At 43.2% G+C, this 27,599-nt stretch overlaps 1 protein-coding gene across 2 annotated transcripts in view; it reads left to right on the top strand.

The window, feature by feature from the left end:
* The window catches only part of NME5 (NME/NM23 family member 5), a 315,360-nt gene that overhangs the window by 207,181 nt on the left and 80,580 nt on the right, over positions 1 to 27,599 (top strand). For both annotated transcript variants that reach the window (XM_073649499.1, XM_073649500.1), the window contains exon 3: positions 11,475 to 11,680. In XM_073649499.1, coding sequence (XP_073505600.1) covers positions 11,475 to 11,680 — 206 coding nt within the window. The remainder of the gene's footprint in view (positions 1 to 11,474; positions 11,681 to 27,599) is intronic.

The raw sequence follows: 27,599 nt of genomic DNA, 5'->3' as shown, positions 1-27,599 counted from the left end.
GTGGAGTCCAGGTGACGCAGGCAGTCTTAAAAGCTTTAACAGTCCTGTCCTCATTACTAATTAACCTGATTTCGGAAAGGCAGCAAATGCTTGGGGGGCTACACTTGTTCATTATAATTCCAACAATCTCCTTTGCACACGCATGAACTGGGAACCCAAAGATGCCAACACCAATGGCACAAATTGTCAAGGTCTCAATCTGCTCACTAATATTTGCATACTCTAAGATACAAGTTATTGCAGAGCGTAGTTGTCGAGCACTGACATCTGGATGAATAGGGTCAAAAGTAGGGATCACAGCGTGTATGATCATTCTACAAGGAAGATTGCCAGATTTAGTCACCGCTATGTCCCCAACAGCTATCTGACCACATGACTCAACAGTGATTCGACTGTCAGTTTGAATAGTCACCCCTCCTGCTTCCACTATAACTCTAGCCACACCTCCGTTGTGTTCTAACCGAGGGTTGTCAGCATTAACAATAGCGTAGATTTCCATTGTCGTTATGTCACCCTTACCCACCACTAACAAGGGTCCCTCAGGAAGGTCTTTTTCAAGAATGGGTTGCCAACATTCCCTCCCCTTTGTGCTTCCTGTGATGTTGGTGTGCCCCCCCAGATTGAGCCCCTCCTTGATTCAGTGGCCACCGTTCCATACAGGTGTGCGCTCGGCTGCAAGAGAGGCTATGAGGTACTGGGAATAGAGTTAAGTACACTGCGTGAGAGTGCTGTTGTAGCGGAAGTGTTGGGAGGAGAGGTCGCTGCTCGAAGTAACTCGTGTGGACGTGCTGCTGAGTTGCCAGTGGAAGTGACAGTGGAAAGGGTCGCTGCTGGGGATGATCCAGGTGGGAGAATAGCTGGGCTCACGATGGGAGTGTTAGGTGAAAGGGTCGGTGGCCCACTGGACACCTTTGTGACAGGGAACATGGGTAAAGCCCATTCACTTCCCGAAGGAGTATAGTAGTGGTCATTACTGGGTAAAAAGGATCTGGTCTTGTGGTTTGTAGCATTGGCCTAGTATGTTCACCACCGAAAGTCGTATGTATATTCCTGGATTGTGCCTCACTCGATTTAGCCCGATCTATGTCAGTTACATGATGATATGGCTCAGTTTGTATGATCTGGGGTGACATTCCAGGATGGCCGCCACCGGAGGCTGCACATGTGCCATCAACAAAATGGCCGCCACCAGAAGGAGCACATTTGCCGTCAACAAAATGGCCACCGCCATAAGGAGCACTTTTGCCATCCACAAAATGGCCGCTGCCAGAAGGAGCACATTTGCCATCCACAAAATGGCCACCGCCATAAGGAGCACTTTTGCCATCCACAAAATGGCCACCGCCAGAAGCAGCACATGTGCCATCCACAAAATGGCCACCGCCAGAAGCAGCACATGTGCCATCCACAAAATGGCCACCACCAGAAGGAGCACTTTTGCCATCCACAAAATGGCCATCGCCAGAAGGAGCACATTTGCCATCCACAAAATGGCCACCGACAGAAGCAGCACATTTGCCATCCACAAAATGGCCGCCACCAGAAGCAGCACATGGCAATGTGTCACCATCACCACCATTATACGGCGGTGGCTGCTCACAGGATACATTTTTGTAATATACATAACTCAAAACTCTGTCCTTTTTCCTTTCCTCTTCTATCCAATTGTCTCTATACAAACTTTAGAGACTCTTTCCCATGCCCAAGCAAGAGACAACAATCCATTATCTTCTAGAGTACCTTTTCTCTCTTTTAAAATAGTCTTCCACTCCAGGGGTTGTACCCCCCCCCCTTCTGGCATGCCACACAACTTCATAAGCTTTTTACATTATTTAACATGACTTTTCCCTTCACGAGTCGCGACTAATGTACACGGGTCTAACTTGCCATCTGAATTTGGCTTAGTGCCAATACGACACAACTGCATTAATTTCTATAGACCAAGATAACAAACACAAAACAAACAATAAGACGGGGGAGAATGACTCAAACCTGAGATTCTAAAGAAAAAAACTGAGTCTGCAGCACACACTTTCTATCTGTCTCCGTCCTGCCACGTGGTCCCTGTCTGATTTCCATATAAAAAAATAAAACACCTCGTATTAATCCAATTACCAGGCCCCGTACCGAGTCACTCATTTTAGGCTACATGCCGAAACTCAATTTACTAGGCTCTGGGCCGAGTCACTCACTCCAGGCTCCGTGCCGGTACCAGGCCGAGTCACCCACTCTAGGCCACGCCAAGTCACTCACTCCAGGCTAAGCACCCCTACTTTCTCCACCAGAACGGAAAATTGTATCACAGGCGACAAAAGTGAACTGTACCACAGACAATATCCTTTACTTCTCGAGACACCGCTCAAAAACTAACTTGCTCCGTTTAATACCAGTCAATCTCCCCTCAACACGTCACATAACAGGCAGCAGGCAACTGAGCATGTGACGGTTCTTCCACAATTGAATGGCCTGCAGCAGAGAGACCTTCTGCCGTCTTACAGATACCTCGAAAACCAGACACTGTCAGGCAATCTGCACAGGATACCCCGAGGAACACAGGAAAAGACTACAGATTATAAAAATCAGCAGACTTACCGTGTTTGGTTATGGAGGTGATCCGTCTCCTGGCTCGGGGAATACAGTGCATCCTGTCGTTTCACTCGCCGGTCCTCTGGGTGTAGGGCTTCTTCCTCTGCTGGCCCCACGTTGGGCAGCCAAAAATGTTAGGGTGAACAGTTTGATATGTTTACTAGCTGCCTGCTCCTGGCCTAATGAATATGATCAAGTGCATGCAAGAAAGAATAACATCAGACACACACAATTGGATGTAAGCTCTCCTTGATCAGCTATGGCACAGCTCCAAGTGTCTTTATTCAACCCCAACATAGACTTATATAAACTCTGTATAGGGGCTCAGTTAGCCCTAGAATGGGAGTAACCATATGTATTCATTGGTTAATGGATTGGGCAATTGGCAAGTCCATGGGCTGATCCATGAGGTCATCAGGATGGGTTGGTCCATGAGGTCATCAGGGGGCGTGGTCCATGAGGTCATCAGGGTGGGTTGGTCCATGAGGTCATCAGGGGGCATGGTCCATGAGGTCATCAGGGTGGTTGTCTCCAAGCGACATGTCGCTCTATGATTGGTTAGTCCTTCTATAGAATTCAGCTTCCTCTTGGAACTTCCTTGTACGACAGGATGTAGTCATAAATAAAGTCTCCACCTCTGCCACATGTACAACAGAATGTAGTCATAGGCCCAGTTGCCATCTTGCATAACAGAGCATGGTGTGATGAAACAGGAAATGGCAGCAATATTTTGATCTAAACAAGCTTATGTAAGGTGAAATAATACACTTTATGTGTCTTTTCTCTCAATCTCATATGTCTTGAGGTTAATTAAGTATTTGATAATATGGCTCTCCTCAACACTCCTGGAACTGCCTCTGTAAGTTCCTGTACTTCTCCAGAATTGCCTGTTTCCACACAGTCTGGTAATTCCGCTTCTACATCTCTGGATGCAAACAACACTCTATCCTTCAGTTCAATTGCTTTGAACAAGAAACTTTGGGGTGATTCATTATTTTTCTGTGAGAGGTTAATGAGTCGGTGGAACAATTCTGAAGTTCTCTCTTCTTTATAGTGCCCTTTTAAAATCATCTTCAGCTGTTGCAAGGTCAATTGACTCTTTATTTATAGCATCCTACTGAGGTTCAGTCCTGGGCTGATCGCTTTCACCGCTCCCTCAACGATCTCATCTGGCTGGTAACCTTTCTGTAAGCCTGCACCGATCTGGTGCAACAAGTTCATATAAGACAGTTTCTCTTTCTGTTCACACTCTCCAATCTGTCACAGAATCTTGAATTCTTTCCTTATGGTGTTTTATGGTTTTAGAGAGGACTGTCTTCCTGATTTATCTAACCCGAGCTGGGTAAAGGTTCTGTCTGAGTCTGTCACACGTTCAGAGGTTTTGGTCAATTTCTGCAGGGCTGTTGTTAGGGCTTTGAAATGTTCTTTCAATTCCTGTAGTTCTGTCTGCGGACTTAAATTCACGCTTTTGGTAATTGGTGCTGCCCCTCCATCCTCCAACATCAACCTGGTTAGAAACTGTGTTAGCTCCTAGAGGAACATCCCCATGACGTCTACAGCTTCTTTCTCCCCCAGCTCATCCATTTTTGTATTAATGGCAGCTAACAGTTGCCTGTGGTTGTGTGCTTTAGAAATTTGTTCTTCTGACATCTTTATATGTTCTGCTACTGTTCTCAATTCTTCACAGGTTAACTGAAGAAGCAGCTCACTAATTCTGTCCATTTGTATTTCCACATCCATTGCTGCTAGTGAGTTTTCTTTAGGGCTGGTCCCCTTTAGCTGGTGTAGCAGAGTTGTATTGAGTTGCTATGCTGCTGTGTTTTTCCAGACACTTTTCCTCTTCTCCCTCTACACACTAATTCCCGCTCAGGATTACCCGTACGGGCCACCATTGTTACACGCACCCGCTAGGTTCAAATACGGCGAGACGGGTTTCATGAATTCTTTGGAATTCTGGAGGAACCGTTACTCAGGGAGACCATAGGCTGTAGCTTCTCTCAGGCACACGATAGATTCAATTGCTGACCAGACACATCTGACAAGAGTCTTTTTCAACAGTTTAACAGTGGAATTTAATCTGAAGCACGGCCAGTGCAATTCAGGGATATTACAGCACAATCTTCATTACAGTACAGTCTGAGTTTCTTGAGCAACCGGCTCCAGTAACAATACAATAGTTTCCTCACAAGGCACAGTATCACAGTCTCTTCAGTAGGATAATTCAGCATAAATTAGATCTCTTAGCAGCACACTTCTATGCATACACAACCACAGGCTTTTCCTTCACAATTACATAATAGTACACAACATTCTTTATCCTTTATGGAGATGGAGGGGGGGGTTGATGAGGGAGGTGATTCTTGTGACACAATTCCTTCCAGTCCTTATCTTCCTGCCCAATAATACTCTGCACTGTTAGTTCAGGGACTTTATCTGACCTGTGTTTAGTTTCTCTTCTGATCTGAATCCTGTTCAGTTGCCCTCTGTCAGATACAGATAACACACTACCTTTCTCTTCGGCTTAAGCCAGACTACAATAACAAGTTCCCCACAATCCCCCTGGGGCTCTGCTAAACAGTCCCGGTCTCCTGTGTCTATGTTAACCCCTCTAGTTTCTGGATTCTTCTGAAGCACAACAGTTCCTGTCTCCTGTGCTTGTGTTATTTGTAACAGTTTCTGGATGCTTTTGAAGCAACAGCACTACTTCTGCATGTCACAAACTGAATAGAAAAGCATAGCAGATTGCACTTTCCTATACTGGAAGAGACTGCAAAGAGATATGCAGCAGGTGAAATAAATACTGAACACGTCACCAATTTTCTAACTAAATATATTTCTAAAAGTGCTCTTGACATATACAGTACAGACCAAAAGTTTGGACACACCTTCTCATTTAAAGATTTTTCTGTATTTTCATGACTATGAAAATTATACATTCACACTGAAGGCATCAAAACTATGAATTAACATATGTGGAATTAAATACTTAACAAAAAAGTGTGAAACAACTGAAAATATGTCTTATATTCTAGATTCTTCAAAGTAGCCACCTTTTGCTTTGATGACTGCTTTGCACACTCTTGGCATTCTCTTGATGAGCTTCAAGAGGTAGTCACCGGAAATGGTTTTCACTTCACAGGTGTGCCCTGTTAGGTTTAATAAGTGGGATATTTTGCCTTATAAATGGGGTTGGGACCATCAGTTGTGTTGTGCAGAAGTCTGGTGGATACACAGCTGATAGTCCTACTGAATAGACTGTTAGAATTTGTATTATGGCAAGAAAAAAGCAGCTAAGTAAAGAAAAACGAGTGGCCATCATTACTTTAAGAAATGAAGGTCAGTCAGTCCGAAAAATTGGGAAAACTTTGAAAGTGTCCCCAAGTGCAGTTGCAAAAACCATCAAGCGCTACAAAGAAACTGGCTCACATGAGGACCACCCCAGGAAAGGAAGACCAAGAGTCACCTCTGCTTCTGAGGATAAGTTTATCCGAGTCACCAGCCTCAGAAATCGCAGGTTAACAGCAGCTCAGATTAGAGACCAGGTCAATGCCACACAGAGTTCTAGCAGTAGACACATCTCTTCAACAACTGTTAAGAGGAGACTTTGTGCAGCAGGCCTTCATGGTAAAATAGCTGCTAGGAAACCACCTCTAAGGACAGGCTACAAGCAAAAGAGACTTGTTTGGGCTAAAGAACACAAGGAATGGACATTAGACCAGTGGAAATCTGTGCTTTGGTCTGATGAGTCCAAATTTGAGATCTTTGGTTCCAACCACCGTGTCTTTGTGCGACACAGAAAAGGTGAACGGATGGACTCTACATGCCTAGTTCCCACCGTGAAGCATGGAGGAGGAGGTGTGATGGTGTGGGGGTGCTTTGCTGGTTACACTGTTGGGGATTTATTCAAAATTGAAGGCATACTGAACCAGCATGGCTACCACAGCATCTTGCAGCGGCATGCTATTCCATCCGGTTTGCGTTTAGTTGGACCATCATTTATTTTTCAACAGGACAATGACCCCAAACACACCTCCAGGCTGTGTAAGGGCTATTTGACCAAGGAGGAGAGTGATGGGGTGCTACGACGCCAGATGACCTGGCCCCCACAGTCACCAGACCTGAATCCAATCGAGATGGTTTGGGGTGAGCTGGACCGCAGAGTGAAGGCAAAAGTGCCAACAAGTGCTAAGCATCTCTGGGAACTCCTTCAAGATTGTTGGAAGACCATTTCCGGTGACTACCTCTTGAAGCTCATCAAGAGAATGCCAAGAGTGTGCAAAGCAGTCATCAAAGCAAAAGGTGGCTACTTTGATGAACCTAGAATATAAGACATATTTTCAGTTGTTTCACACTTTTTTGTTAAGTATATAATTCCACATGTGTTAATTCATAGTTTTGATGCCTTCAGTGTGAATGTACAATTTTCATAGTCAAGAAAATTCAAAAAAATCTTTAAATGAGAAGGTGTGTCCAAACTTTTGGTCTGTACTGTAATTCTCACCAGATGTCAGAAAAAACCCATTCAATCCACACAGGCAAAAAAAATCAAACCATAGATGTGCATAAATTAAGTTACAGTAGTGTTCAAAATAATAGCAGTTTGTTCAAAACATGAGTTAAGCACAAAATCTTTATACTAGATTTTATTTTCATGCATTGAGAACATTGCACACTAGTTTCTAATTCAAAACATTCAAAAATGAACATTGAGCTGTTCTAAAAAAAATAGCAGTGTCTGCATTTTTTCTTTACAAACTCACAATATCTTCTTTTTTTGAGGATTTAGCATTCCTGTGAGTCACTAACCTAATATTTAGTTGTATACCCACAGTTTTTTAGAACTGCTTTTTTGGCATTTGTTGGCTTTGCATCAGAAACTGCATTTTTGTTGTCACCCCACAAATGTTCTATGGGATTAAGGTCTGGGGATTGGGCTGGCCACTCTATAACCTTAATTTTTTTGGACTGGAACCAAGATTTTGCTTGTTTACTTGTGTGTTTAGGGTCATGTCTTGTTGAAACACCCATTTCAAGGGCATATCCTCTTCAGCGTAAGGCAACACAACTTCTTCAAGTATTTTAATATATGCAAATTGGTCCATGATCCCTGATATGTAGTAAATAGGTCAGTCACCATAGTAAGAGAAACATGCCCATATCATGATGCTTGTACCACCATGGTTCACTATCTTCAGAGTGTACTATGGCTTGAATGCAGATTTCGGGGGTATACACTATTTTTGATCAAAAACCGTGTTACTAAGAACCCTATTTATTTAAATGCTCTTGCTTTTTTATTTGCTTACAGCAGGGTTTATGTTCATTTTGTTTCTTGTAGGTTTTTCTGATTCATGGCCATTGTGAAACATGCATTTATGTACTGCATATATACCAACTTAAACCAAGCTCAAATTTTGTGTTTTTTCTTTGTAATTTTTGCATTCTGTGCAAACCTGGGTGTGGCCTCCCTCCCTAGAGCTGGATAATACATTTAAAAGGCTTCCCTTGGCTGGTGTTCATAGTTTGGGACTCAGTCCTTTGTCTGCCCTTATTCACACATTGAGGTCAACTTTGACACATGGTAAGGTTTTTAATATTAGACAGTTTAGGACCGTCCCGAACGGGTTCACCTTGTCGATGATGGTATGGCTTATATACTATTTTTGATCAAAAACAGTGTTACTAAGAACCCTATTTTATTTAAATGCACTTGCTTTTTATGTATTTACAGCAGGGTTTATGTTCATTTTGCTTCTTATAGGCTTTTCAGATTTTGAGGGTCGTCTGACGAGCTGTCTGCGGCCCTTGGACCCAAAAAGAACAATTTTACTTTCATCACTCCACTAAATGTTTCTCCATTTCTCTTTAGACCAGTTGATGTGTTCTTTGGCAAATTGTATCCACTTCAGTACGTCTTTTTTTAACAGTGGGACTTTGCGGGGACTTCCTTCAATTACCTGAATTTTGCCAGTGCTGTCAGCTGAAAAACAGCACCACACCATGATGTTCCCACCTCCAAACTTCACTGTTGGTCTGGTGTTTTGGGGGTGATATGCAGTGCCTTTTGGCCTCCAATATGGTGTGTATTATGGCATCCAAAGAGTTCAATTTTGGTCTCATCTGACCAGACTATATCTTCCCAATATTTCACAGGCTTGTCTAAATGTTGTTGAGCAAACTTTAAACACGCTTGAACCTGCTTTTTGTTTAACAATGGAGTCTTGCTTGGTGAGCGTGCATACAAGCCATGGAGGTTGAGTGCATTACTTATTGTTTTCTTTGAAACAATTGTACCTGCTGATTCCAGGTCTTTCTGTAGCTCTCCACAGGTGGTTCTTGGCTCTTTGACAACTCTTCTAGTAACTCTTTTCACTTCTCTGTCTGAAATCAGGGCTGTTCATGGCCTGTTTATGGTAAAATTATGTTTTTTCCACTTATGAATTATGGTCCAACAGTGCTCACTGGAACTTTCAGTAGTTTAGAAATTCTTTTATAACCAATGCCATCAGTATGTTTTGTAGCAATAAGGCTGCGAAGGTCTTGAGACAGCTTACTGGTTTTAGCCATCATGAGATGTTTCTTGTGTGGCACCTTGCTAATGAGACACCTTTTTATAGGTCAAGTTAAAGGGAAGCGCCTACGCCAATGTTGAAGCTGGCTCCAATATTAATTATTAATGTTGAGCTTGACTATTAATAATTAATATACAACTTATTAAATGACACCTTAAAGTTTCCTGCTATATATGTAAAAAGTATGTATGTGAACTGTGACTAAACTGAGCCGAAACTTTGTACTAATAAAAAAGAATATTTAAAGAATATTAACCCCTTAAGGACCAAGCCACTTTGTACGTTAATGACCGCGCCTCATTTTCCAAATCTGACCAGTGTCACTTTATGTGGTAATAACTCTGGAACGCTTTAACATATCCCAGTGATTCTGAAATTGTTTTTTTGTGACATGTTGTACTTCATGGTAGTGATATATTTTGGTCAATATGATTTGCATTTATTTATGAAAATATCAAAAATTTTACATAAAAGGGAAGGAGCACTGTTTGAGTTTATGAACTCAAAATTGTCTGGAATTGAGAGCTGATGCCATGTCGCATTTGCAGAGCCCCTGATGTGCCTTATAGTGGAAACTCCCACAAGTGACCCCATTTTGGAAACTACACCCTCAAGGAATTTATCTAGAGGTGTGATGAGCATCTTGAACTCACAGTTGCTTCTCAAAGTTATAAAACATCTGACCGGCAAAATTTTAAATTATGTTTTTTCCTCACAAATTTTTAATTTTCACAAAGGTAACAGGACAAAATGGACCCCAACATTTGTTACGCAATGTCTCCTGAGTACGGCAGTGCCCCATATTTGGTTAAAAACATCTTTTTAGGCATAGTGCAAAGATCAGAAGGGAAGGATGGTTTGAGGGTGCCATGTCAGAGGCTCTGAGATGTCAGAACAGCAGTATCCCCCATAAGCGACCCCATTTTATAAACTACACCTCTTAATGAAATCATCTAGGGGTGCAGTGATCATATTGACACCACATTGTTTCACAAAATTTTCTACCATTGAGCGGCGAAGAAACCTTTTTACCACTATAACGTTGTTTTAGCCCCAGATTTTACATTTCCAAAAGGGGAAATATGTAAAAATGACCACATAATTTGTCACAGAATTCCCTGTGAACGAGGCAATACCCCATATGTGACTGTATAGTACTGTTTGGCCACAAGGCGAGACTCGGGAGGGAAGGAGCGCTATTTGACTCTTGGAGAACAACTTTTCCTAGAATAGTTTGCAGACTCCATATACAGAGCCTCTAAGTTCCAGAGCAGAATCCCTATCAATTGACCCAAATTTTGAAATTACACCCCTCTGGGAATTTGTCTACAGGTGTAGTAATGATTTTAACTCCATGAGTGTTTTCTAGAAACAAGCAGCAACGGATGTTGCTAAGTGAAAATGCAAATATGCCATTGTAGTGCCCATACGTCATTCTACCGTTTACCGAAAACGGAATGAGGCCTACAAAAAAAAGAACACAGTACCTACAGTCAAATATGGTGGAGACTTAAAGATGTTTTGGGGTTGCTCTGCTGCCTCTGGCACTTGATGCCTTGACTGTGTGCAAGGCATCATGAAATCTGAAGATTACCAATGGATTTGTGTCAGAGTGTAGTGCCTAGTGTCAGAAAGCTGGGTTTACGTTCTAGGTAATGGGTCTTACAGCAGAACAATGACCCCAAACATACTTCAAGAAGCACCCCGAAATAGATGGAAACAAAGCACTGGAGAGTTCTGAAGTGGCCAGCAATGAGTCCAGAGCTAAATCCCATTGAACACCTGTGGAGAGATCTTAAAATTACTGTTGAGAGAAGGCACCCTTCAAATATGAGAGACCTGGACCAGTTTGCAAAAGAAAAATGGTCCAACATTTCGGTTGAGAGGTTCAAGAAGCTTGTTGATGGTTATAGGAAGGGATTGATTACAGTTATTCCACAGGGTGTGCAACCAAATATTAAGTTGAGGGTGCCAACAATTTTGTCCAGGCCATTTTGGGGGTTTTGTGTGAAATTATGTACAATTTCCTTTTTGTTTCTCTATTTTCTTTGTGTGCATTGAAACAACACAAAAAAACTAACATGTGAATAATAAAACATGTTATTGCAAATTCTGGGAGAAATACTTCATTTTCTGGAACACTTTCCATATATACAGTATATATGTGTATATATCATTTAAAAATTAACATATCCACTTTTGTTGGAGCAGTTTTGGTTCCAATTTAAAAGTTTACAGGATTGATTTTACAACCAAAAAATGCACAGACGTCTGATCCCTACCGTAATCTAACTCTTCTGTTTAATTCTTTTCCAGAAAATAAAAGTTCATCTAAGCCCAGAAAAATGTAGTGACTTCTACTATGAACAGTATGGAAAAATGTTTTTTCCTAGTTTGACTGCTTACATGAGTTCTGGACCAATAATTGCTATGGTGCTGGCAAGGCATGATGCCATCAACTTTTGGAGACAAATCATGGGGCCATCAAATAGCTTACAAGCTAAAGAAACTTATCCTGAAAGGTAAAGACTTTTCAACTTTTCTTAACCATTTATTTGCTTTGTTTCATCCATGTTCATATGCCATTTTATTGCCATATTTGTTTTTCTTCTCTGCATTTTGACAGCCATTACTTTTTTGCTGACATAGCCGGATGTTAAGAATTGTGGTTCTTTGCTCCCACCTGGGAATGTCTTGGGTCAGGTGCCACGCTGCTCCGATCTCAAGTGCCACCATTATCTTGCTGGTCCCCAGAGAGTACACTGTCAGCCTTCCCCGGTTATCAGGAAGGGGTCTGTTCACCCTGGAGGCGGAGCTACCATGCGCACAGGGAAACTGTCCCAATCTTATGGAACATTGCATTCTGGAGTAATAGGCTGTGTGGGGACACCATGTCTCCCACGGATTTCACTGCCCACAGAACTTGAGACACTGTGTTCCCTGGTTACCAGGCAATGCAGAACACTGCTGTGTCTGGTACTAGGCTGTGGTGGGATTGTGTCCATTCTGCTGTGCCGGTTAGTGAGAAATGGTTGTCTGGGAGTGATTGGGAGGTATTTAACACATGATCATTTCTTTCAGCATCAGGCGGGCTATTTAACCCTGTTCTCAGCCCAGGTCTTTGCTGTTTATTGCAATTCTTATGTGTTGTGGTGGTGAGTGGTGCTTGCAGTATTGATTGCACTCTTTCAGGGTTGGTCTTAGGGTTTGTTTCCTTTTCTCTTTGTGTTACATTCCCAGGGTTGAGGTACTTTTCAACACCTTATCATTTCCTTCAGCATCAGGCGGGCTATTTAACCTTGTACTCAGCCCAGGTTTTTGCTGTTTATTGCAATTCTTATGTGTTGTGGTGGTGAGTGGTGCTTGCAGTATTGATTGCACTCTTTCAGGGTTGGTCTTAGGGTTTGTTTCCTTTTCTCTTCGTGTTACACTCCCAGGGTTGAGGCACTTTCCTGTTCTCGACTAGGCTCTGGCCATGTCACCAGGCGACAGCAGGCCTGGGAAGGGCCCTGCCAAAGTCACTTTCTCATTTATTGGGAGCTGGGTGAAGAGTATCCCGGCCCTTTAAGACTCATCTAGCTGGGGCAGCTTGCGCCATGCGCGTCTGTGGCTGCGCCTTTGCTGGTTTGGTGCCAGTCTTGCTGGGTCTCTCTGCGATTGCGCATAACAGAATTAATAGCCACTAATATAAATGAAAAATGGATCCGGTCAAGCAGCTTACTGATCAGATGCAGGGTCTTCTGGAAATGTTCCAGGATTTGATGGGCACCGTGAATCAGCACAGCCAGACCCTGGCTCAGGGGTTCCCCCGACACTGTCAAGTTCTAGCCCCAGCCCAGCAGCAAGGTAATTTCCATAGAACATAAAGTGCCTGCCCCTTCCTGATTTTTTTGGGGGAAATTGGAAGCAATTTAACAATTTCAAGAAGGGATGCAAATTATATTTCCAACTTCGCCCTGTTTCCTCCGGGAACAAAGGTACTCTGGTTGGTCTTGTTATTTCCCTTCATAGAGGAGATCCTCAGTCCTGGGCAGTTTCATTAACCTCTGGTTCACCCATACTCTCATCAGTGGATTGATTTTTTTAAGGCTATAGGGCAGATTTATGACCGGGTTGCCTTAGCTGAATCCAACCTTAAGGCGTTGTGCCAGCGGTACCTCACTGCGGAGGACTACTGCTCCCCATTTCGTGGGTGCAGCCACAGAGACTGGATGGAACGATGCCACTCTTTGTAGTACTTTCCTGTCTGAGCTTAACAACCATATTAAAGATATGCTAGTGCACCACTCTCCTCCCTGGTCTTTGGAAGCCACCATGATATTAACAGGGCGAGTTGATTGGAGAAGACGGGAGAGATGTATGAAGAAATTGTCTATCAGGCAGAGTTCATCCATAACCTCTGCTGGTCTTGAGGCTGAGGGAGAAACCATGCAGCTTGGTGGAGTTGGTACCTCTCGGGAGTCAAGGCAGCGAAGATGGCGTCAGCGACAGTGTCTTCTATGCATCTGGCATGACCTGGTTCATGTGTGTCCACGTCTGAAGCCGGCGGGAAACAACCACACCTAGTTGGGTTCAGGTATCCCCAGCTGGGCGCTCAGGTGTCCCTAGCAAAAAAATTACTTTTACCTATTGGTTTCCCGTTTAGTGGTAAGAGTGTGGAAGGTTATGCTTTTGTTAATTGCAGGGAGAGAAGTTTTTTGAATCTTCTGTGGCAATGGAGTTGGCGGTTCCTCTTATCTCCTTGGATGAATCTATAAGATTTTCTTCTCTTGGTAATTCTCCCCTTGCCCAGATTATTGGGTATCACACCGCCGAAAGAGTGTATCACTACAGGTTGTCTGCGCAAGGAAGAGGCATGCTTTTTTTATTTTACAGGATCTTCCTACTGCTGTGGTGTTAGGTCTGGACATTTTATTACCAGAGGGTATAAATTTTCTACAGGATTCTAGTAGTATCTCCTTAAACATGCTCCATTTCTGTTGGGTATCCCAAGTTACCATAGCATGGTCCCAATCTATCCGATTAAGCTCTTCACTTAATTTGTTGAAATCGGCTTTCCTTAACTTCCAGGTTTTTGCATTTCCCCTTTTGAATTTTTGATTAAAAATTACATTGAAACTTTCCATATTATGGTTACTGCTTCCCAAACGCTCCCGGATTTTTAGATCTGAAATTGTATCTGGTCTATTTGACAGGGCCAGATCCATCAGATTACCTCCCCTGGTTGGTTCATCTACCAGTTGAGAGAGTCAATTTTCTGGAATTTTGGATAAAAACTTATAGCTTTTAGCACAACCAGAAGGTTCTATGTCCCATTGAATGTCTGGATAGTTAAAATCCTCCATAATAAGGTCCTTATTACTATTTGCTGACTTTTTAATTTGTTGCAACATTTCATCCTCTACCTGTTCAGCTATATTAGGTGGTTTGTAACAAACTCCAATTAGCAGCTTTCCGCTATTGTCATCCCCATGTACGTTTACCCAGACTGACTCTACATTGCCGAAGCTCCCTCCAATGTCGTCATTGATATCCAAAAAGACAGGAAGTATATTAGCCCGGTAGAGTAAAAAAGATAATTTTTATTGATAAATCTAAAAAAGACAATACAGTCATGGCCAAAAGTTTTGAGAATGACACCAAAATTATATTTTCACATGATCTGCTGGCCTCTGGTTTTTATTAGTGTTTGTCTGATGTTTATATCACATACAGAAATATAATTGCAATCATATTATGAGTACCAATAGGTTATATTGACAGTTAGAATGAGTTAATGCAGCAAGTCAATATTTTCTGAGCTTAATCGGATAGATTGGGACCATGCCATGGTAACTTGGGATACCCAACAGAAATGGAGCATGTTTAAGGAGATACTACTAGAATCCTGTAGAAAATTTATACCCTCTGGTAATAAAATGTCCAGACCTTCTTCTTCAAGACCTCTGTAATTCTCCCTGGCATGCTCTCAATCAACTTTTGGACCAAATCCTGACTGATAGCAGTCCATTCTTGCATAATCAATGCTTGCATTTTGCCAGAATGTGTTGGTTTTTGTTTGTCCACCCGTCTCTTGATGATTGACCACAAGTTCTCAATGGGATTAAGATCTGGGGAGTTTCCAGGCCATGGACCCAAAATCTCTATGTTTTGTTCCATGAGCCATTTAGTTATCACCTTTGCTTTATGGCAAGGTGCTCCATCATGCTGGAAAAGGCATTGTTGGGCGCCAAACTGCTCTTGGACGGTTGGGAGAAGTTGCTCTTGGAGGACATTCTGGTACCATTCTTTATTCATGGCGGTGTTTTTAGGCAAGACTGTGAGTGAGCCGATTCCCTTGGCTGAGAAGCAACCCCACACATGAATGGTTTCAGGATGCTTTACAGTTGGCATGAGACAAGACTGGTGGTAGCGCTCACCTCTTCTTCTCCGAATATGCTGTTTTCCAGATGTCCCAAACAATCGAAAAGGGGATTCATCAGAGAAAATGACTTTGCCCCAGTCCTCAGCAGTCCACTCCCTGTACCTTTTGCAGAATATCAGTCGGTCCCTGATGTTTTTTCTGGAGAGAAGTGGCTTCTTTGCTGCCCTCCTTGAAACCAGCCCTTGCTCAAAGAGTCTCCGCCTCACAGTGCATGCAGAAGCACTCACACCAGCCTGCTGCCTTTCCTGAGCAAGCTCGGCACTGCTGGTAGTCCGATCCCGCAGCTTAAACAGTTTTAAGATACAGTCCTGGCGCTTGCTGGTCTTTCTTGGGCGCCCTGGAGCCTTTTTGACAACAATGGAAGCTCTCTCCTTGAAGTTCTTGATGATGCGATAGATTGTTGACTGAGGTGCAATCTCTGTAGCTGCGATACTCTTCCCTGTTAGGCCATTTTTGTGCAGTGCAATCATGGCTGCACGTGTTTCTTTAAAGATAACCATGGTTAACTGAAGAGAAACAATGATACCAAGAACCAGCCTCATTTTAAAGTGTCCAGTGATGTCATTCTTATTTAATCATGACTGATTGATCGCCAGCTCTGTCCTCATCCACACCCACACCTGTGTTAATGGATCAATCACTAAAACGATGTTAGCTGCTCCTTTTAAGGCAGGACTGCAATGATGTTGAAATGTGTTTTGGGGGTTAAAGTTCATTTTCTGGGCAAATATTGACTTTGCAAGTACAGTAATTGCTGTTAAGCTGATCACTCTTTGACATTCAGGAGTATATGCAAATTGCCATTACAAAAAATGAAGCAGTAAACTTTGGAAAAATTACTATTTGTCTCATTCTCAATACTTTTGGCCATGACTGTATATATTAAAATAGGGGAAAAGGTACAGTACAGATAATAAAATAAGTCAATATAATGTGGCCACCTAGTGAATGGTATAAGATACAGCACATGGTTATATTACAACATTTTTTACATAGTCTATATTGGAGTTTTTTTGTTTTTTTTTAATTCTAAAAAAAGTTTTAAAAAAACAAACCATTAACTGTTTTTAAACAGTTTCCACTATCTCGTTCAGTCCATCAGGGTACAAACTGACAAGTTTATAAATCCAATATGATTCTTTAGCATTAAGTGTTGCTCTCCTATTTTTGGTACCTGGCGGAATATGTTCCAAAGGTGTAACGGTAACTTTATTGAAGTTTTTATCATGTACCAATGTTATGTGTTTTGAAAGGCTTTGTTTCAAGTAGTCCTTTTTAACATTATGCCTGTGGCCATTCACGCGGTTCCGCAGGGTCTGAAAAGTGCGTCCTACATAATTGAGTCCGCAGCTGCAAGTTACAACATAAATCAGAAATTCTAAGCTACAGGTTAGCTCTTGTGATTGTTTTATATTGATATCTACCCTTTTAGCATTGAAAACCTTTTTATTACAATTGATGATTCTGCAGCAGTGACATTTTTTACTTCCACATCTAGAAATTCCAAATCTTTCTTTGTCCTTAGTATGTACAGCAGAAGTCTTTACGGTTTTCCTTCTCAGAAGGCTTGGTGCAATGCTATTCTTTAATGTTTTACCCCTCTTAAATACTATCTTTGGTTTAGGGAAAACTAAATCTTTCAGAATGGGGTCTTTTTTAATTAGATACCAATATTTATTCAATATATTTTGAATGGTACCATTTCCCTTGTTATAAACAGTAATAAAACTGTGTTTCCAATCAGATTTTTTCATTGTCTATATTTTTTGATAGTGGTTTCTTGGATTTTACACAGTCATCTTGCGTAAGTTTAAGATTGTTTTCATAAGAGGATGTAACTAATGCCTCAGGATAACTCTTATCTTTGAATCTAGTCATCAGAATTTTAGATTGTTCTTGATAGTCCGATGTGGAAGTACTGTTTAGTCGGATATGATGAAATTGGACTGCATGTTCTTCTTCCATTTCGGATAATGTTCATTGGAATAATCCAAGTACCCATTTGTGTCTACTAATTTAAGATGGGTTCTACCCTGGATCTTCGATCTTATAGTATATAATTCAAGATCTAGAAAAACAATTTTTTCATTTGATATATTATGAGTAAAAGTGAGACCCCAATCATTTTTATTCAACCATAACCATAAAAATAAAACTACTCCATTTTTAAAGAAAAAGTGGGTCATAAGGTGGTTCTTTTCAAACTCATGAGGATTCCCATAATATCCACGTGGAGGCCTTTGTCAGGCCAGAACAAGTGTGCAACAACGTACCGTATTTTTCGGACTATAAGATGCACCAGACAATAAGACGCACCCAGGGTCGGACTGGGGTGCCTGGGGCCCACAGGAGGAATTGATCCTCGGGCCCCACCCTACAGCTATTTGAAAATACCTGTTAGCCGATATCCCTGTTATAGTGTAGCGTCGACTGTAAATCACAGGCGGCAACTGCACATCTACTGTGCGCCACTATAACTGGGATGTACAATTACGTCAGTTTGCATTAAAGGGGTTCTTTGGTTAAAACAAGTTATCACCGATCCATGGGCTCCACAAAATAGGTGATAACTTATTGATCGTTTGGGTTCGAACATTGGAAAACACACTGATCGGAAGAATGGGGAAGTTTTATCCCTGTCAGGACACTTATCTCCATTTTAAAATGCAGCGGCAGCTGGGACATCTGACCTCAGCCTCATTCATTCTCTTTGTGGCTTCCAGAAAAAAACAAGAACAGCCACTGAGGGAATGATGGATTAGTGGTCAAGTCGCACATGAGCTCCAGTCTAATGGGCTAAAAACTCCACATTCTACCAATCGGTGCAGGTTCCAGCAGTCATTCACCCACTGATCAATAATTTATCACTTCTCCTGTGGAGAGGTGATTACTTGTTTTCCCCTGAGAACCCCTGTAAGCACATCTTATTCCAAATATTTAATCACTAATGGAAATAAAGAATCTTCTAATTAATATCAGAGAGAACAAATGACCGCCATACACAACACAATCCACTATACCAACACCAATAGTACCACATACAAGGGAGAAATACTGCCACACCATGACCAGACCACATTTTACCACCACATAGTGACTGAATAATACCACATACAAGGGATAAATACCACCACACTGTGACCAGACCAGATGTTAACAGCATATAGCGTCCAAATAACTCCCCATCATTGCTTTCCCCCACCTCCTCCATCATTGCTCTCCCCCACCTCATCCATCATTGCTCTCTCCCACCTCCTCCATCATTGTTTTCCCCACCTTCTCCATCATTGTTCTTCCCCACCTCCTCCATCATTGTTCTCCCCCACCTCCTCCATCATTTTCAAATCTCCTCCACTTCCTCCATCATCATTGCCATATCTCCCCCATCATCATTGCCATATCTTCCCCACCTCCTCATCATCATTGCCATATCTCCCCCTCACCTCCTCCATCATTGCCATATCCCCCCTCCTCCATCATCATTGCCATATCTCCCCCCACCTCCTCCATCATCATTGCCATATCTTCCCCCACCTCCTCCATCATTGCCATATCTCCCCCACTTCCTCCATCATCATTGCCATATCTCCCCCACCTCCTCCATCACCATTTCCATGCCATATGTCCCCCCACTTCCTCCATCACCATTGCCATATCTCCCCACCTCCTCCATCATCATTGCCATATCTCCCCCACCTCCTCCATCATTGCCATATCTCCCCCACCTCCTCCATCATTGCCATATCACCCCCCCACCTTCTCCATCATTGCTATATCTCCCCCACCTCCTCCATCACCATGCAATACATATTTCCCCCCACCTCCTCCATCACCATTGCCATATCTCCCCCCACCTCCTCCATCACCATTGCCATGCCATATCCCCCCCACATCCTCCATCACCATGCCATACATATCTCCCCCCACCTCCTCCATCACCATTCCCATATCTCCCCCACCTCATCAAACACCATTGCTCTACCTCATCTCCCTCCACCTCCTCCATAACTGTTGCTCTCCATCATCTCCCCCCCACCTCCTCCATCACCACTGTATTAGTAAAAAAAACAATAAAAAACAACAAAAAAAACACCCTCTCTGCTCGTTCCCCTGCGCAGCATCGTCCTCGGCTTCCTGCCCGGCATCTTTCTCCCTGACACAGGCCTGCGCTGCATGGTGACGTCATCAAGCAGCACAAGCCTGTGTCAGGGAGAAAGCAGTGGGCAGGAAGCACAGGACGGATCCCTCCGCTCTGCTGCCATTTTCCTTCCGTCAGCAGCGGAACGGGAGGGATCGCATCGCTCCCTGCCCTGCCCGCCGCACACTATGAAGGCAATCTGGCTATGGGCCCCCTGGAGCCTGGGGGTCCATGAAGCAGGCCAGATTGCCCTCATCAGCTGCACTGTAAAGGACCCCTTCTCCACCTTCGGGCCCCGGTGCAGGTGCACCAGCGGCAGTGTTAACCAGCGGGCCCCGTGCGTCCTGCTCAGGGGCCCGCCGAGGACCCGGGCCCACCAGAGAATTCTCCGGTGTCCCGGTGCCCTAGTCCAACCCTGGACACACATAGGTTTTAGAGGAGGAAAATAGAAAAAAAGATTAAGCAAAAAATGTGGTCATGATGCACTGTTAAGGGGGAGGGGGTCTACTGCTGACACTATTATAGGGGTAATGTCCCCCAATTCTGTTAATATCCCGTATCCTGGTATATATGTCCCCCTCCTTCCTTTTATCCGTGGCCCCCATCCCCATATGCATGGCACTCCTCATCCCCATCCTGGTATGCATGGCACCCCCTGATCCCCGTCCTGGTATGCATGGCACCCCCTGATCCCCATCCTGGTATGCATGGCACCCCCTGATCCCCATCCTGGTATGCATGGCACCCCCTGATCCCCATCCTGGTATGCATGGCACCCCCTGATCCCCATCCTGGTATGCATGGCACCCCATGATCCCCATCCTGGTATGCATGGCACCCCCTGATCTCCATCCTGGTATGCATGGCACCCCCTGATCCCCATCCTGGTATGCATGGCACCCCCCGATCCCCATCCTGGTATGCATGGCACCACCTGATCTCCATCCTGGTATACATGGCACCCCCTGATCCCCATCCTGGTAATGAAAGCACCCCCTGATCCCCATCCTGGTAATGCATGGCCCCCCTGATCCCCATCCTGGTAATGCATGGCCCCCCTGATCCCAGTCCTGGTAATGCATGCCCCCCTCATCCCCATCCTGGTATGCATGGCACCCCTGATCCCCATCCTGGTATGCATGGCACCCCCTTATCCCTATCCTGGTATGCATGGCACCCCTGATCCCCATCCTGGTAATGCATGGCCCCCCTGATCCCAATCCTGGTAATGCATGGCCCCCCTGATCCCCATCCTGGTAATGCATGTCACCCCTGATCCCCATCCTGGTAATGCATGGCCCCCCTGATCCCCATCCTGGTAATGCATGGCCCCCCTGATCCCAGTCCTGGTAATGCATGCCCCCCTCATCCCCATCCTGGTATGCATGGCACCCCTGATCCCCATCCTGGTATGCATGGCACCCCCTTATCCCTATCCTGGTATGCATGGCACCCCTGATCCCCATCCTGGTAATGCATGGCCCCCCTGATCCCAATCCTGGTAATGCATGGCCTCCCCTGATCCCCATCCTGGTAATGCATGGCCCCCCTGATCCCAATCCTGGTAATGCATGGCCCCCGCTGATCACCATCACACTGCGCACACAAAAATAAACAGTTATACTCACCTCCTGTCTCTTCCAGTGCTGGGTCCCGCTCTGCTGCCGACACTCTCACTTTGTGAGCCTCGCATATCATCCCTACCATGGGCCCTCACACAGTGAAGTGCTGTGCCGGAATAGTCACTGCTCCCCGCACCAGGACTGTGTGCGTGGGGAGCAGTGACTATTAACTCTCTTCAATAGCATGCACAATGTAGCCACAGCGCGGCTCCTGCTGCCGCTCTGTGGTCAGTGTGCCCGCTATTAAAGCCTATGAATATTCACTACAACGCATGGGAGTGGGTTGTAGTGAATATTCATGGGCTTTAATAGCAGGCACACTGACCGCCGAGCACAGCAGGAGCCGCTCTGTGGCTACAGTGTGTGCACTATTAAAGAAAATGAACATTCACTGATCTCCACGCCCATGGGCGTGGGGAGCAGTGAATATTCATTTTCTTTAGGAGCTGGCACAGTTTAGGCTGCAGCAGGCAGCTGCCTGCTGCCTCCTGTGCCCCGCTCCTCCCCCGCTGCCACTCCCCCCCACACACTCCACTACCCACAGTATACAGGGTGGTCCAAAAGTAGGTGGCCAGAAAATAATAACATTTATTTTGATTTATATATAAAATTATATTTACTAACACAAGCATAACATTGACAATTAAATTTTATTCTGAACAATAATACAAAAGCCCTTAAATTTTATCAACGCAGGTGCTCAAACTGTTTTCCATTACAATTTGCACAGCTTTGAAGTCTGCCTCTTACGCTTCGACAAACTTTTTTGCACAAGTCTCTTTGGGTATTAATTTCTTAAAGTGCATCTCTTATGTAATTTTTCAAATCACTGACACTTTTTGGTTTTCGACTATAAACTTTGTCCTTGAGTACTCCCCAAAAGAAAAAATCCATTGGGGTCAAGTCTGGTGAACGTGCCGGCCAATCAAGTGGGCCTCTTCTGCCAATACATTTATTAGGAAATGTTTCATCAAGATACTCGCGGACTACTCTTGAATAATGTGGAGGGGCCCCATCTTGTTGGAAATAAAGGTCATTTGAATTAGGCAGTTGCTGTAACTGGGGAACAACTTGATTCATTAGAATTTCAAGATACTTATGTCCTGTGACTGTTTCATAACCTTCATAACCTTATTACACTTTCTGTCCACCTACTTTTGGACTACCCTGTAGTACTATATAGTATGGCTAGTATTCGGACTATAAGACGCACCCCCACTTTCCTCCAAAATTTGAGGAAAAAAGTTTGTCTTATATTCCGAAAAATACGGTAATACTGATGGGCTGCAGACCATTGGAAGTGATTTTCCATCACTGAGACACCTTTACCTGAGTTGTGCGTAGATTAGCACAACCTATCCAGGTGAGCATATACAATGATAATATCTCTCATGTTATTTGTATTTACTGTTCTCAGTTAGCGCTCCTCTCCGTCCCAGTTTTCTCTTCTGCCCAGATATCCCATATTTGCCACAACAGCTGAAGATTCAGCATATTAATTGTACTCTGGGAAGAGACGCTTTCAGCGTCAGGAGCTACACAACAGAGCACAATGGATTATTATTCAACCAGAGTTGAGTCACGGAAAATCTTGATCGCATCTATCATCAACAAGGAGGAACTTACAGACCACAATACTAGGATGGATCATGATCCAGATGGAGAAACTGACCTGCATACAGTTATCCCCCAAAAATTTTTTTTACTTTTGAAAATAATATGAAAATTGAAATGAGACATGCTATTGATGCTGATTTTTTGGAGTTATATATGATGAAAAATCAAGTTCCTAAGGGTTTGCAGATAACCATTTCCTCTACTTTTCAAAATGACTCATTTACATTTACATTCCTGTTCAGTAGGTTTACTCAGACTTTTGATAGAGAAAGACGGAAAATTAGCCAAACCTGCAACTGCTATTTGTAATGAATGTATAGAAAATCTAGCAAAATATTTTACTACACCTATTCAATAAAAAAAGAACACTGAGGAGGTCACAATGAGGTTAAAAAAGTTTGAAAAAAATTTGATAGATAAAAAAGCACAAAAATTCGTATGTGATCAGCTGATCAGCAACCAAATTGATCAATCACTAAACACCAAAATAAAGAAAGCAATCCCAGAACTATGTCATTGAAAAGCTCCAAACACCCTGTTTCCATTGTGCAGGGTGAATACAAATCACAACTTTGCAGGTCCCCTAGTGGTCCGTATAATACTTCCAAGCTGACCATCTATACCTTTGATAAGAATCACAGCTACACTGACCGACATCCGTGCAAATTTAATCGCACCTACACCCAGTCCTTCTCCAATTCTCATTACAAACAATTCAAAGCTAATCACAAACCCTCTCCTACAGGGGACCCTTTAGTTTTATGGCCCACTACCAACAAAAACCACGCATCTGTCGAATCCCTTCCAATAACCCCCTCAGTTCCAGTCCATACATTTCCATATCCTTTTCCCAATCCTAATCTACCTTCGCTTATTCCTACCAATAGAATCATTTCACCAATACCCTCTGACTCTGGCCACATATCACCAATTAATCTTAGTGACATATCAGTGAATGACAATTCGGATTGTTCACCTTCTCAGATTACCATTATTCCAGTTCCTGTCTTATCTCCATCTCCTCCTCTAAGGAAAGAATCTTCATCATCCTCATCATCCTCCTCTATCACTAGCAATATATCTGATATCTCTTTTTTAGGACTTGGCCCTACACGAGGCCCCACAGCACCATCCCTGGAAACTGTTTTCACCCTGCCCACCCTTCCCCCCTCACCTCCGTTCTCATTCCATCAAAAATACTTTCTACCACAACAACAGGCCCTCAGCAGAAAAAGAAAAGCACATTGCGAGGGAAACTAGGAGGAAGAAAAATCAGACATTCCCATAAAAAACACCCCCTCCAAAAAAGCTCACAAACTGAAAATTTTCAATCTGTCCAGTTTCACATTGGATGAAGATGAAACCAATCTTTTGACCAAAGGACTAAATTTCTGTCCAACACAACAGGCCAAAGAATTTTAATTATTTCTAGATTTAAATAGATTCGTTCATAACCTTACAGTGGAAAGGTACTTTCAGACAGAAATAAAAAAAGAGCTTCCAACAGTGGAGTCTTTTCCTTAGATACATAAAACTGTAGCACCCAAATCCCATTATTACCCTTTACATCATAAAGGTGACCACTTAGGAACATTTTATTCTTTGGTTATGGGAGAGTTTGAACATATTAACAAACATAAAAGGGGTGTATACAATTTGCAGAAAGGAGAGTTCAGCTTTAACCCCTTTACAACCCAAGGTGGTTTGCACGTTAATGACCAGGCCAATTTTTACAATTCTGACCACTATCACTTTATGAGGTAATTACTCTGGAACGCTTCATCGGATCCCCCTGATTCTGAGATTTTTTTTTCGTGACATATTGTACTTCATGATAGTGGTAAAATTTCTTCGATATCACTTGCGTTTATTTGTGAAAAAAAAGGAAATTTGGCAAAAATTGTGAAAATTTTGCAATTTTCAAAATTTGAATTTTTATGCCCTTAAATCAGAGAGATATGTCACACAAAAGAGTTACAGTGCATTGTGAAAGTATTTGGCCCCCTTGAACTTTTCTACCTTTTGCCATATTTCTAATTTTTTGGGGAAGAATCAACAACAAGTGGGACACAATCGTGAAGTGGAACAAAATTTATTGGATATTTTAAACTTTTTGTTTCAACTTTGTGTTTATTAAACATTTTTCATAAAAAAAAATGGAATTGTCATTCAGTTTGCAAACAAATGAAGTACAGAGTCAGAGTGGAGAGACAATGACATGGAAAATAAACAGTAACAGTAAAGGGAGTAAATATATAACTCTAGAATTCTCTCTTCGGTCTTGAAGTGAAACGTAGGATGTAAACAAAGTTCCACATGGCATGGTGAATATTCCTCACAAGTATACAATACCTGTCATTGTTACAGGTTAGTGTGAGTCATAGCAATGAACTTCCAAACATGGAAGGGTTATAAACGGACGCGTTCTCTAAACAGGTCCCATAATCCCCATATTTTTTCGAAACCATCTCCAGTGTTGTGAAGGTTTGCAGTCATTTTTTCCATAAGGTGGATGTCGCTTATTCTAGTGTAAAGGTCAGATATCGTGGGAGCAATGGGTTTTTGCCAGAATAACGGGATCAGACATTTAGCAGCCATCAGTAAATGCAATAATAATTTACTTTTTGATTTTTCTAGTCCTCTAAAGGGAGGTTCAGCATGTATATATGTGGGTCTAGGGGTATATAAACCCCAAGGACGTCACTTAGCAACTGCTACACTTTTTCCCAATAGCTCAATATCCCTGGACATGACCAGAATATGTGGAAAAGGGATGCCCCATTGGCACCACATCTCCAGCAACCATCTGGGATGGTATGATTCATTTTGTGAAGTAGTTCTGGAGTATGGTACCAGTGCATCAGGATCTTTATCTGGTTTTCTTTATAAAGGGTGTTGACAGAGGATTTGTAGGCCCGAGAACAAATCATTTGCCATTGTTGGGTAGTTAGCGTATGGCCTTGCCAGCTTTCCCATCTGGACATGTAGGAGTGTTGCACATTAAGTAATGGAGTCGGGGTTTGCAAAATAGAATATATGTCTGAGATTAGTCCTTTGGTCGATGGGATGCCGGCGCATAAGTGCTCAAAGCTAGATGGGGTGAGGGATTCAGGTGGGCCAAAATTAGATCTGAAATAGTGGATTATCTGCTGGTATGAATAGAATAAGGTTCGTGGTAGTTTGTATTTATCGGCCAGATCAGTAAAAAGTTTAAATTTCCTGGTCAGAGGGTCCACCAGATCCTTAAAACAGAAAAGACCTGCATTTGCCAGGTGGCAACCATTTCTGCTGAGAAGAGATGTGGTAAATACGGATTATATTGGAATGGGGTCAGGAAGGATGCATGGGGCGCTAACTGGAATTTCATCCTCGAGGAACTCCAAATCTCCCTGGTGAATGCCATAGGGCCTAAAAGTGCTGTTGTGGGTATGTCATTAGGTGGACCCCATATCAGGGGCGCCGGGTGGTAACCAACCACAGCTTTTCAATTTCCATCCATTTATTGTAGGCGAGAAGTTTTGACCAGGAGGGGATATGGCGCAAGTGGGTCGCGTAGTAGTATTTAACAATATCAGGGCAATTTAGTCCTCCTTGCGTTTTAGGGGCACATAGTACCGATCTATTAATACGGTGGCGGCCAGAATGCCAAATAAATCTTACTAGCATGGATTGGATTGCTTTAAGCGTACCCATCGGTATTTTAACTGGGATAGTTTCAAATAGGTATAAGAATCTGGGCAATATAGACATTTTAATTGAGGCTATTTTTCCCAGGAATGAGATCGGTAAAGAGGACCATTGTTTAAGGCGTCTCTCGGTATCTCTAATTAATGGGGGGAAGTTTGCCTTGAACATTTCTCCATATCTAGGGGTGATACATATACCCAAGTATTTAATGGAGGACAAACCCCAGGCAAATCTATATGATTGCTGTAGGCAAGTGAGTGTCTGTTCCGTGATGTTAAGTGGTAGAGCTTCAGTCTTTCCCGAGTTTATTTTATATTAAGACAGTTTAGAGTAGACATCAAGTGTTTTTTGCAGATTAGGGAGAGATATTGAGGGGTTCGTCAGGGACAGCATAACGTCGTCAGCGAAAAGGGTAATTTTAAAGTGTTTACTTCCAATCCGGATCCCCGTGATGTCTGGGTTAGTACGGATCTGGGCTGCCAGGGGTTCAATGCTGAGTACATAGAGTAAAGGGGAGAGAGGACATCCCTGGCGAGTCCCATTACGTATGAGGAGACGTTGGGAGTGGGCATGAGGCAAACGGACAGTTGCTTCAGGACAAGAGTAGAGAGCCATAAGGGCGGTAACAAAGGGCCCTGGCAGGCCAAAATGGCGTAGGGTAGAAAACATAAACGTCCAATCCAGCCTGTCAAAGGCCTTCTCTGCGTCTAGGCCTAGAAGAAGTGCCTCGTCACCTCTTCTATTCACTACATCTATCAAATCCAGAATACGTCTCGTGTTATCTCCTGCCTGACGGAAACGCATGAAACCCACCTGGTCTTTATGGATTAACTGCGGGAGCCAGGTATTCAATCTCTCCGCCAGGATTTTTGTAAAGATCTTAAGGTCAGAATTCAAAAGACTGATAGGCCGGTAGCTCGAACACTCCACAGGGTCCTTGCCTTCTTTGGGGA

Source organism: Phyllobates terribilis, unplaced genomic scaffold (genome assembly GCF_046119375.1).
Source record: "Phyllobates terribilis strain yellow unplaced genomic scaffold, ASM4611937v1 Scaffold_10__3_contigs__length_209671492, whole genome shotgun sequence".
In the NCBI taxonomy this organism is placed as follows: Eukaryota; Metazoa; Chordata; class Amphibia; order Anura; family Dendrobatidae; genus Phyllobates; species Phyllobates terribilis.
The sequence above is the reverse complement of the archived record's forward strand: the minus strand, read 5'-3'. Positions and strand labels throughout refer to the sequence as shown.